Source organism: Bufo gargarizans, chromosome 6, assembly GCF_014858855.1.
Source record: "Bufo gargarizans isolate SCDJY-AF-19 chromosome 6, ASM1485885v1, whole genome shotgun sequence".
NCBI lineage: Eukaryota > Metazoa > Chordata > Amphibia > Anura > Bufonidae > Bufo > Bufo gargarizans.
The window spans coordinates 179,118,782-179,132,719 of record NC_058085.1 but is presented as its reverse complement, the minus strand read 5'-3'; the positions used below and the strand labels follow the sequence as shown (position 1 = coordinate 179,132,719).

At 42.6% G+C, this 13,938-nt stretch overlaps 1 protein-coding gene across 1 annotated transcript; it reads right to left on the bottom strand.

Moving 5' to 3' along the window:
* Window positions 1-7,691: 7,691 nt before the first annotated feature.
* On the bottom strand, window positions 7,692-13,452 carry LOC122940134 (proline-rich protein 9-like). Its single transcript, XM_044296522.1, has 3 exons — window positions 13,291-13,452; window positions 12,676-12,747; window positions 7,692-7,904 (listed from the first exon to the last, which is right to left on the bottom strand). The coding sequence occupies exons 1-3, from the start codon at window positions 13,394-13,396 to the stop codon at window positions 7,840-7,842; spliced, it is 243 nt and encodes an 80-aa protein (XP_044152457.1). The 5' UTR covers window positions 13,397-13,452; the 3' UTR covers window positions 7,692-7,839.
* Window positions 13,453-13,938: the final 486 nt, after the last annotated feature.

Sequence of the window (13,938 nt, the reverse complement as noted above, 5' to 3'; positions counted from 1 at the left end):
CTAAAACTTGGTGAATTTCACCCGAAAATGTAACATACAAATTAGTTTTTTTTTTTTTTACCTGTCTACTAGGTACAGCCGGGGTATATCACACCCAAAAATTGGTGAATTTCACCCCTGAAAATGTAACAGCAAAATTAGTTATTTTTTTTTTTTTAACTGTCTACTAGGTATAGCAGTGGTACATCACACCCAAACATTAGTAAATTTCACCCAAAAATATAACAGACAAATTTGTTATTTTTTTTACCTGTCTACTAGGTATAGCAGTGGTACATCACACCCAAAAATTTGTGAATTTCAACCTAAAATGTAAAAGATAAAATAGTTTATTTTTTACCTGTCTACTAGGTATAGCAGTGGTACATCACACCCAAAAATTGGTGAATTTCACCCAAAAATGTAACAGACAAAGTAGTGAACCGACATAAAATAAAATATATACAAATAAAATAAACTTGATTTATGAGGTGTAGTTCCATATGGAGTAGGAGTTTGAGGAGGCGGTGGACGTAGCGGTGTAGGTGGAAGCGGTGGTGGAGGAGGACGAGGCAGCCAACACTGGTTTTTGGTTTTAATTATCTTTTTTGTTTTTCATTAGGGTACACTCCAAAAGAGTGTGAAATCCAAAATTCAACAATGAGCAATTGCACTGTAGTATAACAATGGCTGGTTAAGGCCGGTATACATGTCTATTCTTCACAAGGTACGGACAAATCCTATGGGATCCATGCCTGGTTCATTTTAATAAACGTGAGCTTGTCCACATTGGCTGTGGACAGGTGGCTGCGCTTGTCTGTGATGATACTCCCTGCCATGCTAGACACACGTTCAGATAATACACTGGCTGCAGGGCAGGCCAGCACCTCCAAGGTGTAAAGGGCAAGCTCAGGCCATGTGCCCAATTTGGAGACCCAGAAGTTGAAGGGGGCAGACCCGTCATTCAGTACGTGTAGGCGTGTGCACGCATACTGCTCCACCATGTTGGTGAAATGCTGCCTCCTGCCAAGATGTTCCAAATCAGCTGGTGGTGCTGGTTGTTGTGGTGTGCTGACAAAGCTTTTCCACATTTCGGCCATGCTAACCCTGCCTTCTGAGGTCCTGGGGGTGCCCTAGCTGCGTTGGCAACCTCACGCTCTGCCTTCTCCTTGTGCTTTCACTGTGCCCCCGCTGTCAGGTGGGAATGCAACCAGCAGCGCATCTACCAGTGTGCGCTTGTACTCGCACAACTTACGATCACGCTCCAGTGATGGAATTAAAGATGGTACGTTATCCTTGTAACAGGGATCCAGCAGCGTGGCCACCCAGAAATCAGCACAAGTTAGAATGTGGGCAACTCGGCTGTCGTTGCATAGACACTGCAGCATGTAATCGCTCATGTGTGCCAGGCTGTCCAGAGGCAACGAAAAGCTGTCCTCTGTGGGAGATGTATCGTCTGTGTCCTCTTTATCCCCCCAGCCAAGTACCAGTGATGACCATGAACTGGTCTGGTTGCCACCCTGCTGTGAAGATGGTTCCTCCTCCTCCATCTCCTCCTCCTCATCCTCCAGAACTGTGCCCTGGCTGGACAATTGTTTACCTGGCGTTTGTGGGTGCAGGAACCCACCCTCAGAGCCACTTGTGAATGACTGGCTGGAAACTCTACAAAATGATCCCTCTTCCTCCTCCTCCTTCTGTATCACATCCTCTTCCATCATCGCCAGCAGTGTTTTTACAAGGAGGCATAGAAGTGGGATAGTAACGCTGAGAATGGCGTTATCGGCACTGGCCTTGTTGGTGGAGTACTCGAAACAGCGCAACAAGGAACACAGGTCTCTCATGGAGGCCCAGTCATTGGTGGTGAAGTGGTGCTGTTCCGCAGAGCAACTCACCCGTGCATGCTGCAGCTGAAACTCCACTATCGCCTGCTGCTGTTCGCACAGTCTGGCTAGTATGTTCAAGGTGGTGTTCCACCTTGTGGGCACGTCGCATATGAGGCGGTGAGCGAGAAGGCCGAAGTTACGCTGCAGGGCTGACAGGCGAGTAGCAGCAGGGTGAGAATGCCGAAAGCGCACACAGACGGCCTGCACTTTATGCAGCTGCTCTGACATATCTTGGTAATTCTTAAACAATCTCTGCACCACCAAATTCAGCACATGCGCCAGGCAAGGGATGTGTGTCAAACCGGCTAGTCCCAGAGCTGCTACGAGATTTCGCCCATTATCGCACACCACCAGGCCAGGGTTGAGGCTCACTGGCACCAACCACTCATCGGTCTTTTGTTCAAGGCCCGTCCACAGCTCCCCAAAATAGATGTTTTAAAACTGCCTGCTGTCGTTTACCCCTGGCTGTGCTGAAGTTGGTGGTGAAGGTGTTACACTGACTGGATAAGGAGGCTGGTAGAGGATGAGGAAGCGGAGTAGGAGGAGGTGGAGATGCTTGGTGACCCAGATGGTGGTGCTGCTGGCAGATCCTCTGTTTTCGGGGTTGCAGGTGGCACTGTCACTCCAGAGGTGGATGAAGAGGCCGTGACTGCAGCAGAAGAGGTAGCAGGAGGAGCCAGATAGCTTTCTTGGTTTTTGAGGTGTCTACTCCACTGCAGCTTGTGCTTTGCACTTAGATGCCTGGTCATGCAGGTTGTTCTCAGGTTGTCTGAAGAACTGCCATGCCAGGGAACTCCTTGGAGCTGGCTTTGGTGAGCTCGGTCCCTTGCTGCAGTGGGAAATAGCAGGCGTACTGTCTAGGGGACGTCCGCTCCGCTTTTGCACCCTGCTCCCTCTTCTGCTGTGCTGGTGGCTCTGTGTGACCACCGCCTCTTCCTCCGAACTACACAGGTCACTCGCATGACCTTGATTCCATGTGGGGTCGAGGACCTCATCGTCCTCCACATCATCTTCCTCCCAGTCTTCACCCCTGCCCTCCTTGTCAGTCTGCAGATTTTCGAAAGCCCCAGCAGTTGGCACCTGAGTTTGGTCTTCATCCGAGACGTGCTGCGATGATCCTCCCATGTCCTCATCTTGAAACATAAGTGGTTGGGCATCGGTGCCCTCAATCTCTTCCACTCCTGGGGCAGGGATAGGTGGATGGCCCTGGGAAACCCTGCTACAGAGCAGGGGCTTAGCTATAGGGAGTGCAGAGGTAGCAGCTGCTACTGAGGGGGCCCAAAGACCCTTGTACCACATAAGACATCGGTATTATAGAAAGTCCTTTCTGTTGAAGTTACACCTCTGGCTGGAGGGAAGGGGTTAGGTCAAGAATTTGGCATGAGAAGGGGGTTCCGTTTCAGTTTTTGCCTCTGGCAGCAGAAAGGCTATGTGATCTCCTGTCCCTGGCCACAAAGCACTGAATGAAGTTGAACTCTTGCACCTGGGCCCAAGAGCCTTTAGCTACACCCCTGTAACAGAGTCATCATAAAGCAGAAGAGACTGCTGCATGACTTATGGCTCAGACTGCTTGGCTGATTTGCAAGGGGGTGAGGTGAAAGACTGATGGACATCAGCTGCAGGTGCCAACTGTGGTCTTTCAGCAGGAGACTGGGTGGGAGACAATGTGAAGGAACTGGAGGCACTGTCAGCAACCCAATCTACTATCGCCTGCACTTGTTCTGGCCTCACCATTCGTAGACCCACATTAGGGAGAATAGAACCACAGTATGTAAAGGGTGTATCTCACACGTACAGATCCAGACTAGGCCGCAATTAAAGATTTTTGCCCAAAATGGGTGTTTTATTAATAGCAGAATAGAACCACAGTATGTAAAGGGTGTATCTCACACATACAGATCGAGACTAGGCAGCAAATCAAGTTTTTTGCCCGAAATGGCTGTTTTTTAAATAGCAGAATAGAATCACAGTATCTAAAGTGTGTATCTCCAATGTCCCGATCCAGACTAGGCCGCAATTCAAGTTTTTTGCCCAAAATGGACGTTTTTCAAATAGCAGAATAGAACCACAGTATCTAAAGTGTGTATCTCAAATGTACAGATGCAAACTAGTCTGCAATTAAAGATTTTTGCCCAAAATTAGTGTTTTTCTAATAGTAGAATAGAACAACAGTATGTAAAGGGTGTATCTCACACGTACAGATCCAGACTAGGCCGCAATTCAATTTTTTTGCCCAAAATTAGTGTTTTTCTAATAGCAGAATAGAACGACAGTATGTAAAGGGTGTATCTTACATGTACAGATCCAGACTAGGCCGCAATTCAAGTTTTTTGCCCAAAATTAGTGTTTTTCTAATAGTAGAAAAGAACAACAGTATGTAAAGGGTGTATCTCACACCTACAGATCCAGACTAGGCCGCAATTCAAGTTTTTTGCCCAAAATTGTTGTTTTTCAAATAACAAATAGAACCACAGTATGTAAAGGGTGTATCTCACACGTACAGATGCAGACTAGGCCGCAATTAAAGATTTTTGCACAAAAAGACTGTTTTAACAATATAATAAAACCACAGCATTTAAAGTGTGTATCTCACACGTAGAGATACAAACTAGGCTGCAATTTAAGATTTTTCCCCCAAATTTGTGTTTTTCTAATAGCAGAATGGGACGACAGTATGTAAAGGGTGTATCTCACACGTACAGATCCAGACTAGGCCGCAATTAAAGATTTTTGCACAAAATGGCTGTTTTTCAAATAACAGAATAGAACCACAGTATCTAAAGTGTGTATCTCATACGTACAGATGCAAACTATGCTGCAATTAAAGATATTTGCTCAAAATGGGTGTTGTATTAATAGCATAATAGAACCACAGTATGTAAGGGGTGTATCTCACATGTACAGATCCAGACTAGGCCGCAATTTAAGTTTTTTGTCCAAAATAGGTGTTTTTTTATACAAGAATAAGACAGCAGTATATAATGCTTGAATTTCACACGTGTAGATGCAGCAAGGGCTGTAATATTGTGTATTTTGCACAAAAAGGGTGTTTTTTAAAACTAAGAAAATTATAGCTGTATTTCTAGCTTAAATTGCACACTGACTAATGCTGCAGAGGCCCAAAATGAAGGTTATTGCCAAAAATGAGTGTTTTTTCAAAGCCAGAATATTACTGAAGTTTTTAAAACTTGTTTTTAACAATCACAGATGCAGCAAGGGCTGCAATAATAAGTATTTTGCAAAAAAAAGGGTGCTTTTTTACTAACAGAATATGAAAGCTGTATATAACGCTTGAATTTCACACGTGCAGATGCAGCAAGGGCTGTAAAATTGTGTATTTTGCTAAAAACCCAGAAAATTATGGCTGTGTTTCTGCACACTGACTAATCCTGCAAAGGCACTAAATGTTGGATATTTCAAAAAAAGGGTGTTTAAAAAAAAAGGTACACTGAGCTTGCATAAAATGGCCGCCGCCGCCCACCTAACTAACAGATATACTCATGATTTGAAAGCCAAAAGCAGGACTGGGTACAAAACACAGAAGACATGCACTTTCCAATCACATGTCATCTCTGTTTTGGATCAAATCCAGTTTTTTTTGCCTTAGCAATATTGATGGATTACTGAGCAAATGCTTACCGTGTGAAGGCAGATGCTCAAAAGACAGGATCCATTATTTTTTGGGGGTTGTTCATATGCCGGATGAAAGGAAGGGCAAAATAAACTGTGACCTGAACACAAACTTACTGCTGACACCCTGTCCACTCGGTCATGGTGTACTACTTGTTTCAGTGTGTAACTGACCAGGTTCTTTAGAAATCTATGTGGAATCAGCTGACGATAATGTAAAAGCAGTGCGCTATTTCGCTCTATAGTACAATCTTGGGCCACTGAACGGTTCTATATAACTGACGCTAAAATCGACTTGTAAGGCTGAGTTCACACTTCAGATATTTTTGGCCCCGTAACTGACTAAATAAGTGAAGTATGAAGCGATTCTAAGAGTGACGCCTGTCAACTGCTGGTCAAACAGACACAAAGTAACTATTTCTCTACCACAGCGGACTACCTATGCATATTTCCGCAATGCACAGTGTTCTACATCAATATATCAGTTCTCTGCAGCCAGGAAATAGCTGTTTTTAATGCAATTCATCACAAATAAATTCAGATTGAATAAAATCTTTTGGGACAATTCGGCAAAACATCATAATTGAATTTTTGAAAAGTTCGCTCATTTCTAATAACAATGCCTGACTGTCAATGGCAGGGCATGTAATGGGTGCTGTGACACCAAATTCTCTTCCGCTAAACGTCTTAAAATTGTTAGGGCAGATAAAGGAGTGTGTAATGAAAGTGCCACCTTTGTCTAGATTGTTGACAACAAAACTGTGGGAGCTTATTGTGCTTGTTGACCGATCAAATTATCTTCTCTACTGGTGGTGGTCTGTCTGGGCTCACCAGAGCCTGTTTGCCATGTTTTAGTGCCTTCCCATAACCACTGCTCCCAACAGACTGGAGTTAAAATGACCATCCTGCTCCTCTTAGTCAAGTGATACCCCCTCACCAACTTGGCAAAATGTCTTTATTGCATCATAGAGGCATCTCCAGCCGCCAGCGATCTGTCACCAAGAGGTACACTACCCAAAAGTAGCCTCTCAAAACATTTTTTACGGCAGTGAGCGAAACACTTTCAAGCACTCTTATTACAAGACCCAGTTTTCTAATCAGACCACCTTCATCATTCATTCATCACTTGCATATGTAAATGAGACATAACTACATGCAGACTTTTGCATCATAGAGGCATCTCCAGCCGCCAGCCAATATTCTATTTGGTGGTTTTATATTTTTTGTCAGTTTATGTTAGAAGGAAGTAGGTTGATGGTTTAATTAAAAATTGTGAGATGAACAATTTTGACACTGAAATTGTCTCTAAATTTCCATTTAGAAGGATAGAAGTTATATAAAAGAGACAGACTTGGCTGCTAGTGGGAAAAGAAGCTGTAGAGTGTCAAGAACAAATCACAAAGCAATAAAGACCCTTTTACATAGGTCAAGGATTGGAGTGATTGTTGGGGGTGATCGTTTCCATGAATGGTTGTTTCCAGTAGATGATGAGTGTGAATGTGCCACTGGTTATCCAATGGATAAGCAAACACTTGTTTATCAGGTTTTTGCCTTTTTTATGCGGCACATAAAATCATGATATGCCGGCAGCATATCTCCCTCTGTAAACTCAAATTGTGGTACTAACAAACTAACAAAATTTCCATAGCAATCATTCATCCCCATAGCAAGGAAATAATTGTTGCATGTAAATGCTTCTATGACCTCCGCTCATGATTACACAATTGTATTCAAGATGTCCCCAGTAAGAGGGTTTCTTAGCTTTAAGATTCCTAGTCTCTAGTGACCAGAAAAGTTGTATTCCCTGCTTGACTCCAGCCTGACTGCTGACTCCAATTTCTGGTCACCTGCCCTGACCTTAGCCTATTTGTCAAATTGCCCTAGTGCTGCCGCCTTGACTTCTGACTTGCTTCTCAGATTTGTTTGTCCGTTGTCTGCCCCCAACTTCGGCCTGTTACTGGACCTCCGAATATTGCCTGTTTCTTAGTGCTGCGCATAAATGTCTGTTATTGATTCAGTATGAATCTAAGAAAATAAAATGAAACTGTATGCCACCTATGGTATCAGAAGCACATGGAGTTCCATAAAATGATCTTTTGTGAAACAGCTGCAAGAAGAAACTTTTAATGTCTCTCTGAGAAATATAGATCAAATCTGTGTTGGTTGAGGATGATCTTGTACCCAAATAAAACAAATGTATCAGCTGAAAATAAATGTTTTATTCAGTAGCAGACTGTATTACAGAGAGCAGACAGAGACTGGATTTAAGGATGGTAAATCATAGAAGACTATTATAGAAGAACATGAGGGCAAGGAGAAGGACATGCTATATTGCACTGTGAGGTTTTCATTTATTACAGCAGTAGCTTCCTTGATCCTGACAAGGGTCTGGACAGCAGGGATTGCAGGGATCTGCCAGGAAAGAGATAATAGTTTAGAACATGACAATAATAATATATGCATCATTATGCATCTTCCATAACCTAATCATGTATCATGATTTCCATAAAACTTGTTGGATTGTATGATCAAACCATTAGTACACAACACAGAATTGTCACATTGATTGTAGTGTCCTTTCTGTGGTCTGCATACTATGGTGGAAGAGAATCTGAGCAATCCATACATACTAAATTGTTAAAAATAATTGCATTTCTTGTTGTTTATTCAAATTCCTGTTAGCATTGGTCTAATTGTGTGCGAACATACATACAGAAATAGCTGAGACCGACCACTGAACTCAAAGTTTCAAAATCAGCAGACATTTTAATCAGTTACAAGTTGTGCTAAATATGTGCTTCGGGTTAAATTGCCGTGTTGGCACTTTACGATAAATAAGTATGTTTTGGGTTGCAGTTTGGGCACTCGGCCTCTAAAAGGTTCGACATCACTGCCCTACATGATCCTGCCCGCACATACTGTAGGATATGATCTTCAACATGTACTGTATACAGTTACGCAAACCAGAACAGTTTTTATATACCACAATCTATCGTCTACATGATTTGCAAATATAATTGTCATATGCTTTAACATAAATGGCTGAAGGTTGAAATGGTGATCTTATTAAAATGTAACTTTTAATTTTTATCAGGATAGAAAAAAGTACCTAAATATAAACAAAATAACAAATAAGTGAAAAATTACACATGAAAAAATGGTACGTGGCGGCACCTGAGAGTATAACCGGTTGTCCTACCGTAACCCAGGTGTCATCCGGTCGTTGTGGATATTCAGAAGGTATTCTTAGTGGTAGGCATTGGACATGGATGACAGAGGGCTCTAAGTCCCTATTTCACCCTAGGATAGGGATACTGGTTTGTCCCTGGTCTCCAAACACGGAGCAGTCATCCTAAAAAGAACGACCCTGTCCGGAACCTTACCATTACACTACTTGGCCCCGTTGTGCCCTAGTGCAGGTCTGCTGATGTGCAGCTCCCTGTAGAACAGCGCCACGGTATGTCATGAGGTTACAGGGAGCTGCACATCAGCAGACCTCACTGTCTTGATATATGGCCCCATCACTTTAGGCCTGTTTCAGCCCTGATATAAAATGGATCCCACACCAGGGGCTCATTATTTGTAAGTGTCCTCCACTCACTCTGTTATACTTGAATATCTCCAGTGAGAATGTTAGAATCAACTTGGAGTAATATTCTAGGTAATACATGCCCTGCTCGACTGCACAACAGTTCCCCTGATGATTATTACATGAAACATGCATGTAGGGATTAGCTGCAATAGGGCACAACAGGGCCAAGTAGTGTAAGGATAAGGTCGTTTTTTTTAGGACGAGTGCTCCGTGGTTAGGAGTACAGGGACAAACCAGTATCCCTATCCTAGGGTGAAATAGGGACTTAGAGCCCTCTGCCATCCATGTCCGGTGCCTACCACTAAGAATTTCTTTTCAGTACGACGAACACCTTCTGAATATGCACAACGACCGGATGACACCTAAGTTACGGTAGGACAATCGGTTCTACTCTCAGGTGCCACCGCGCACCATTTTTTCATGTGTAAATTTGCACTTATTTGTTATTTTGTTTATATTTAGGGACTTTTTTTCTATCCTGATATCAATTAAAAGTTACATTTAATAAGATCACCATTTCAACCTTCAGCCATTTTTGTTATAACTTTTTGGTGAACTAATATTTGAATATGTAGAAGCCTTTTATTTTTCATATGCTTTAACATATGTTGGAAAATACAGCATTATGTATCAATGTATGTAAGTCACATATAAACAGAGAAAAACTATAATGGAAAGGTTTGAACCCCTTCCGTGTTTTTACCCAGTTCTGATTGTAGCTTACCAATATTAATGCAAAATACCAACTAAATTCCTGGTAATCCCCTAATCTATACCCTGTGTGACGGGGAACCATATAAGTAATTATGTTGCAGTAGTAACGGAGGCGTAGGGGGAAGGTGTGTTGAGTGCTGCATTCATAGTGTCATCGGCCTATCCATTTGTAGGCTTACACAGGCCATGGAAACCTTCACCACTGTGCTGTAATTGTTTATGTGCTCCTGCACCACATAATACAAGAGAAGCACAACTTGTGAAGACATTGTTATAAAGCTTTTAAAGTGGTTGGTCACTTTCTATAAAAATTCCTAGAACCTGCTAACCTTGTGGCCAGTAGCCTTGCTAAGTCTTACCTGAGCTACCTGGTTCATTACCCCTCACTGCCCATGATTCCAGTCTGTAAACAGTCGATGCTGACAACTGGCACATCCATGGCAATCAAGATGATAACTAGGCTCTGGAACCTAGATCAAACCTTGACCAAACCCGACTCCGGATTGCTAATTTTAAATTTCTTTAAAGATGCAGAAATTAATACCAAATTCATTCACCGAAATCTCGCATGACTCTGGGTGAAACTAATTTTGCCTCCAAGGAGGCAATGCATGTTAATGCTGTAGAGATAAAGGTCAAACAAAGTGTTTGAAAGAATCGATTTTGAATCTATGATGTCAACACTAATGATGACAGACCCATGATTAACACATAGCGTCACCTAACTATATATTTTTAGGATTGTGCTAAAAGCATTTAGCAGGATACGTCCAGGGCAGTGGTCTCTGTGAATGTGACCACCACCATCTTTATTACCTTTAATGCCATGGATGTGACGTCTGTCAGCATTCACCATTTCCAGAACAGATCTATGGGCAGCAGGGGACACTGGACTGGGGTTATCAGGTAAGGCATGAGGAAGCTTAGGTTTTCCTAGCCTGGTGCCCACAAGATTAGACTGTTATAAGCATTTTTTTCATTTGTTTCAGTGCCACCGCAGCAGTGGTGAAGCGCCATACACTGCTGCGGCTATTCACTTATTGGTTACAGTGGTTAGAGTGGTTACACAGGTGTACAACACATCACCCCTCCAGGCAAATAATAATAAAAAAGAACCATTGGAGTGAGTGCAATACTGAGATGGCAGGCGGTTTATCAAGGAAATAATGGTTCTTAATCTGTTATTTTATGGTACTTCCCCTCTGTTTTCTGTTTCAGAAATCCCCTTTAATCCATGCATACAGGGGCATAGCTAAAGGCTCATGTGCCCTGGTGAAAGAATTTAGCTTGGGCCCCCCTTTCTTTAGAGGCAGGGAAGCACATAGGCAAAAACTGAAACGGCACCTCCGCCCCATGTCAAATTCTCAACCTGACCCCTTCCCTTCCCAGCCAGAGGTGTAAATTGACCAACATGCACTTTATATAATACCGTTGTGTCTTCTTATGTACCAGAAGGGTCTTTGGGCCCCCTTAGGCTCCTAGGCCCGGTAGCGACTGCTACCTCTGAACCCCCTATATCTACGCCCCTGCATGTATAGATACCCATCAATCTGGGACCCTTTATCTAAATGTTTCAGTCTGTATGTGTACAATGATTTTGACCAGATAACATATTGCATTGCATGCTTAGTTCTGTTTCATTTTCTCTTTTGCAATTCCCAGTTACAATACAGCACTTAGGCTTCATTCACACAGGAGGCAGAGAAATCTGGCACACTGTTTCTGTAGACAAGGTCTCCGGATCCACCATAGCAAGATAGTGCAGAATGCCCACCGGAACCATAGACTATAGTGGGCTCTAGTGGGAATCTGATCCCTCCCCAGCAATTATGCCAGGATTTCGCTAGAAAAAATTTAAAGCATGTAACTAACTTGTCTGCTCAAATCCTGGCATAAATAGAGGGAAGCAGCCCCAACCCTGCTAGATCCCATTATAGTCAATGGGCTCCGACTCTTAAAGGGGTTGTCCGGGTTTCGAGCTAAACACAGACATATTCCCATTTTCACCCAGGCAGGCTCCCTGACTTGAGCATCGGAGCCGTTCATTCTCCGATGCTCTCCTTTGCACTGCGCTAAATCGCGCAGGGCAAAGGCATTTTTTGGTGTTCCTGTGGTGAACCGGGCTCTCCATGGGGCTGCCAAGCGAAGGCTTCCGCCCAGCAGTGAGCCTGGTGACGTTACCTACACTGATGGGTAGGCTTTAGAGCTGCCCTAGCCTGTAAAACGGCTAGGGCAATGCTAAAGCCCGCCCATCAGAGCCGGTAACGTCACCAGGCTCACTGCTGGGCAGAAGCTTTCGCCCGGCAGTGTCTTATTGTAAGTAAATAAAAGAGCCCTTGCTGTGCGCGATCCAGAGCAGGGCAAGGGAGCGCATCTGAGCATGACATGCTCCGATGCTAACATCAGGGGGGCTGCCTGGGTTAAATTATGGGTATGTTCGGGTTCAGCTCTGAACCCGGACAACCCCTTTAACAGCAGTATCCACCCAGGCTGGACCCGAAGAACTCCGGCAGGCTGTCAGATTGCTCTGCCGCCTGTGTGAAAATAGCCTAAACCAGCGATAGGCAGACTGCGGCTCTCCAGCTGTTGCAGAACTACAACTCCCAGCATGCAAAGACTGCCTACAGCTTTCAGCCTACAGCAGGGCATGGTGGGAGTTGTAATTTTGCAACAGCTTGAGAGCCGCAGTTTGCCTATCACTGGCCTAAACTGATATTACTCACTTTGCTAATGAAGCAAAATATTCAGTTCTATTTGAATGCTTGTAATATTATGAGAAACATACAATGACATACCGGTAATTACATTTACTATAACATTAAAGTAAACGTCTTTCAGTTTACATTTATTGTGTTTACTGCTGTGACGTAAGATTACCTTGCTTGTGGGAATGGTGATGACCATGATGATTATGGTGAGAGCCATGATTCTGAATTCCAAATGTACATGCTAAAAATACACAGAATGGGATTAAATTCATATTTACTGATGTTATATTGTGCACAATTTTGTGTTACTTGTTTATACTGTGTGTTGACAGACCTATTTATAAACTGGTGGTAATATATCAGAAAGCATGTCCACATTTATACACCATTTTACAGTTCATACATGGACATAATCTAGATGGATGGTTAAGCAACATTGGAAACAGTCAACAAGCTGGTCATCAGGCATGGTTCTTACAAATCAGCTTAGCTCCTATAATATAGTGGTTGATTCCTACATCAGAATGCAAAATTTTATATGGTGTTTCATATCATTCAAATTACTAGAGAAAGAATTGTGCAACCATTGAGTAAACCAAGGAATTCTGGAAGAATGAACATCTAAATCCATCAGACCTGTGAATCCGGTTGTAAAAAGTCATATAGGTACTAATCAAAAAATTACATCTATTCAAACTTTCATGTACTTTATATCCATGTAAAAACTATAAAATAGTGTTTGATAAAATTGATATTTGCTTTGGCTTTCATAGTAAAAACTTACGGTCTTGGCATGGATTTACACAAATGGGGACTTTTTGGCAGGGGTCTTTGCATGGATTCTGGCACTGGATCTTATGGCCACATGGTCCTCCTTTGATTCCAGACATGATTGGTTCCTGGTTCAGTTGTTTTCTCTGGATCCAGAGATATTGAAGAGTAGAAGCTTTTTTTCCCCAATGATGTTTGATTTCAGACTGCTCGGTTTATATAGTGGAGCTGGAATCAGGAAACATTCCTCGTATGGCTGGTCACAGCAATATTTACAGGGTGCTTACATATACACATGTCTGCAATAAAACTTAATTTCATATCACATGGAACATTCTTTTATTGATACATGAGCTAAATTATTAGTAATATCATGACTAGACATAAATAATTACAGATAAAATGTATCACATACCTTACTTATTGCACGTGCATGGAACAGAGGAGTTTGTCACACCTTGTGATAACAATTAATACGTGCAAACTAGAGAACAGCAAGTTTCTTGAAATTGGTTTCGGGTTCAATTTGTTGATTTTTTATTTATTTTTAGCTGAATTGTTTCTACACAAATCAAATATGTTCCAATTGCTTATGAAATTGGTATATGACACCCTGAGATCTCCTAGGACTTTGATGTTTATATATTTTCATTATCTTTTT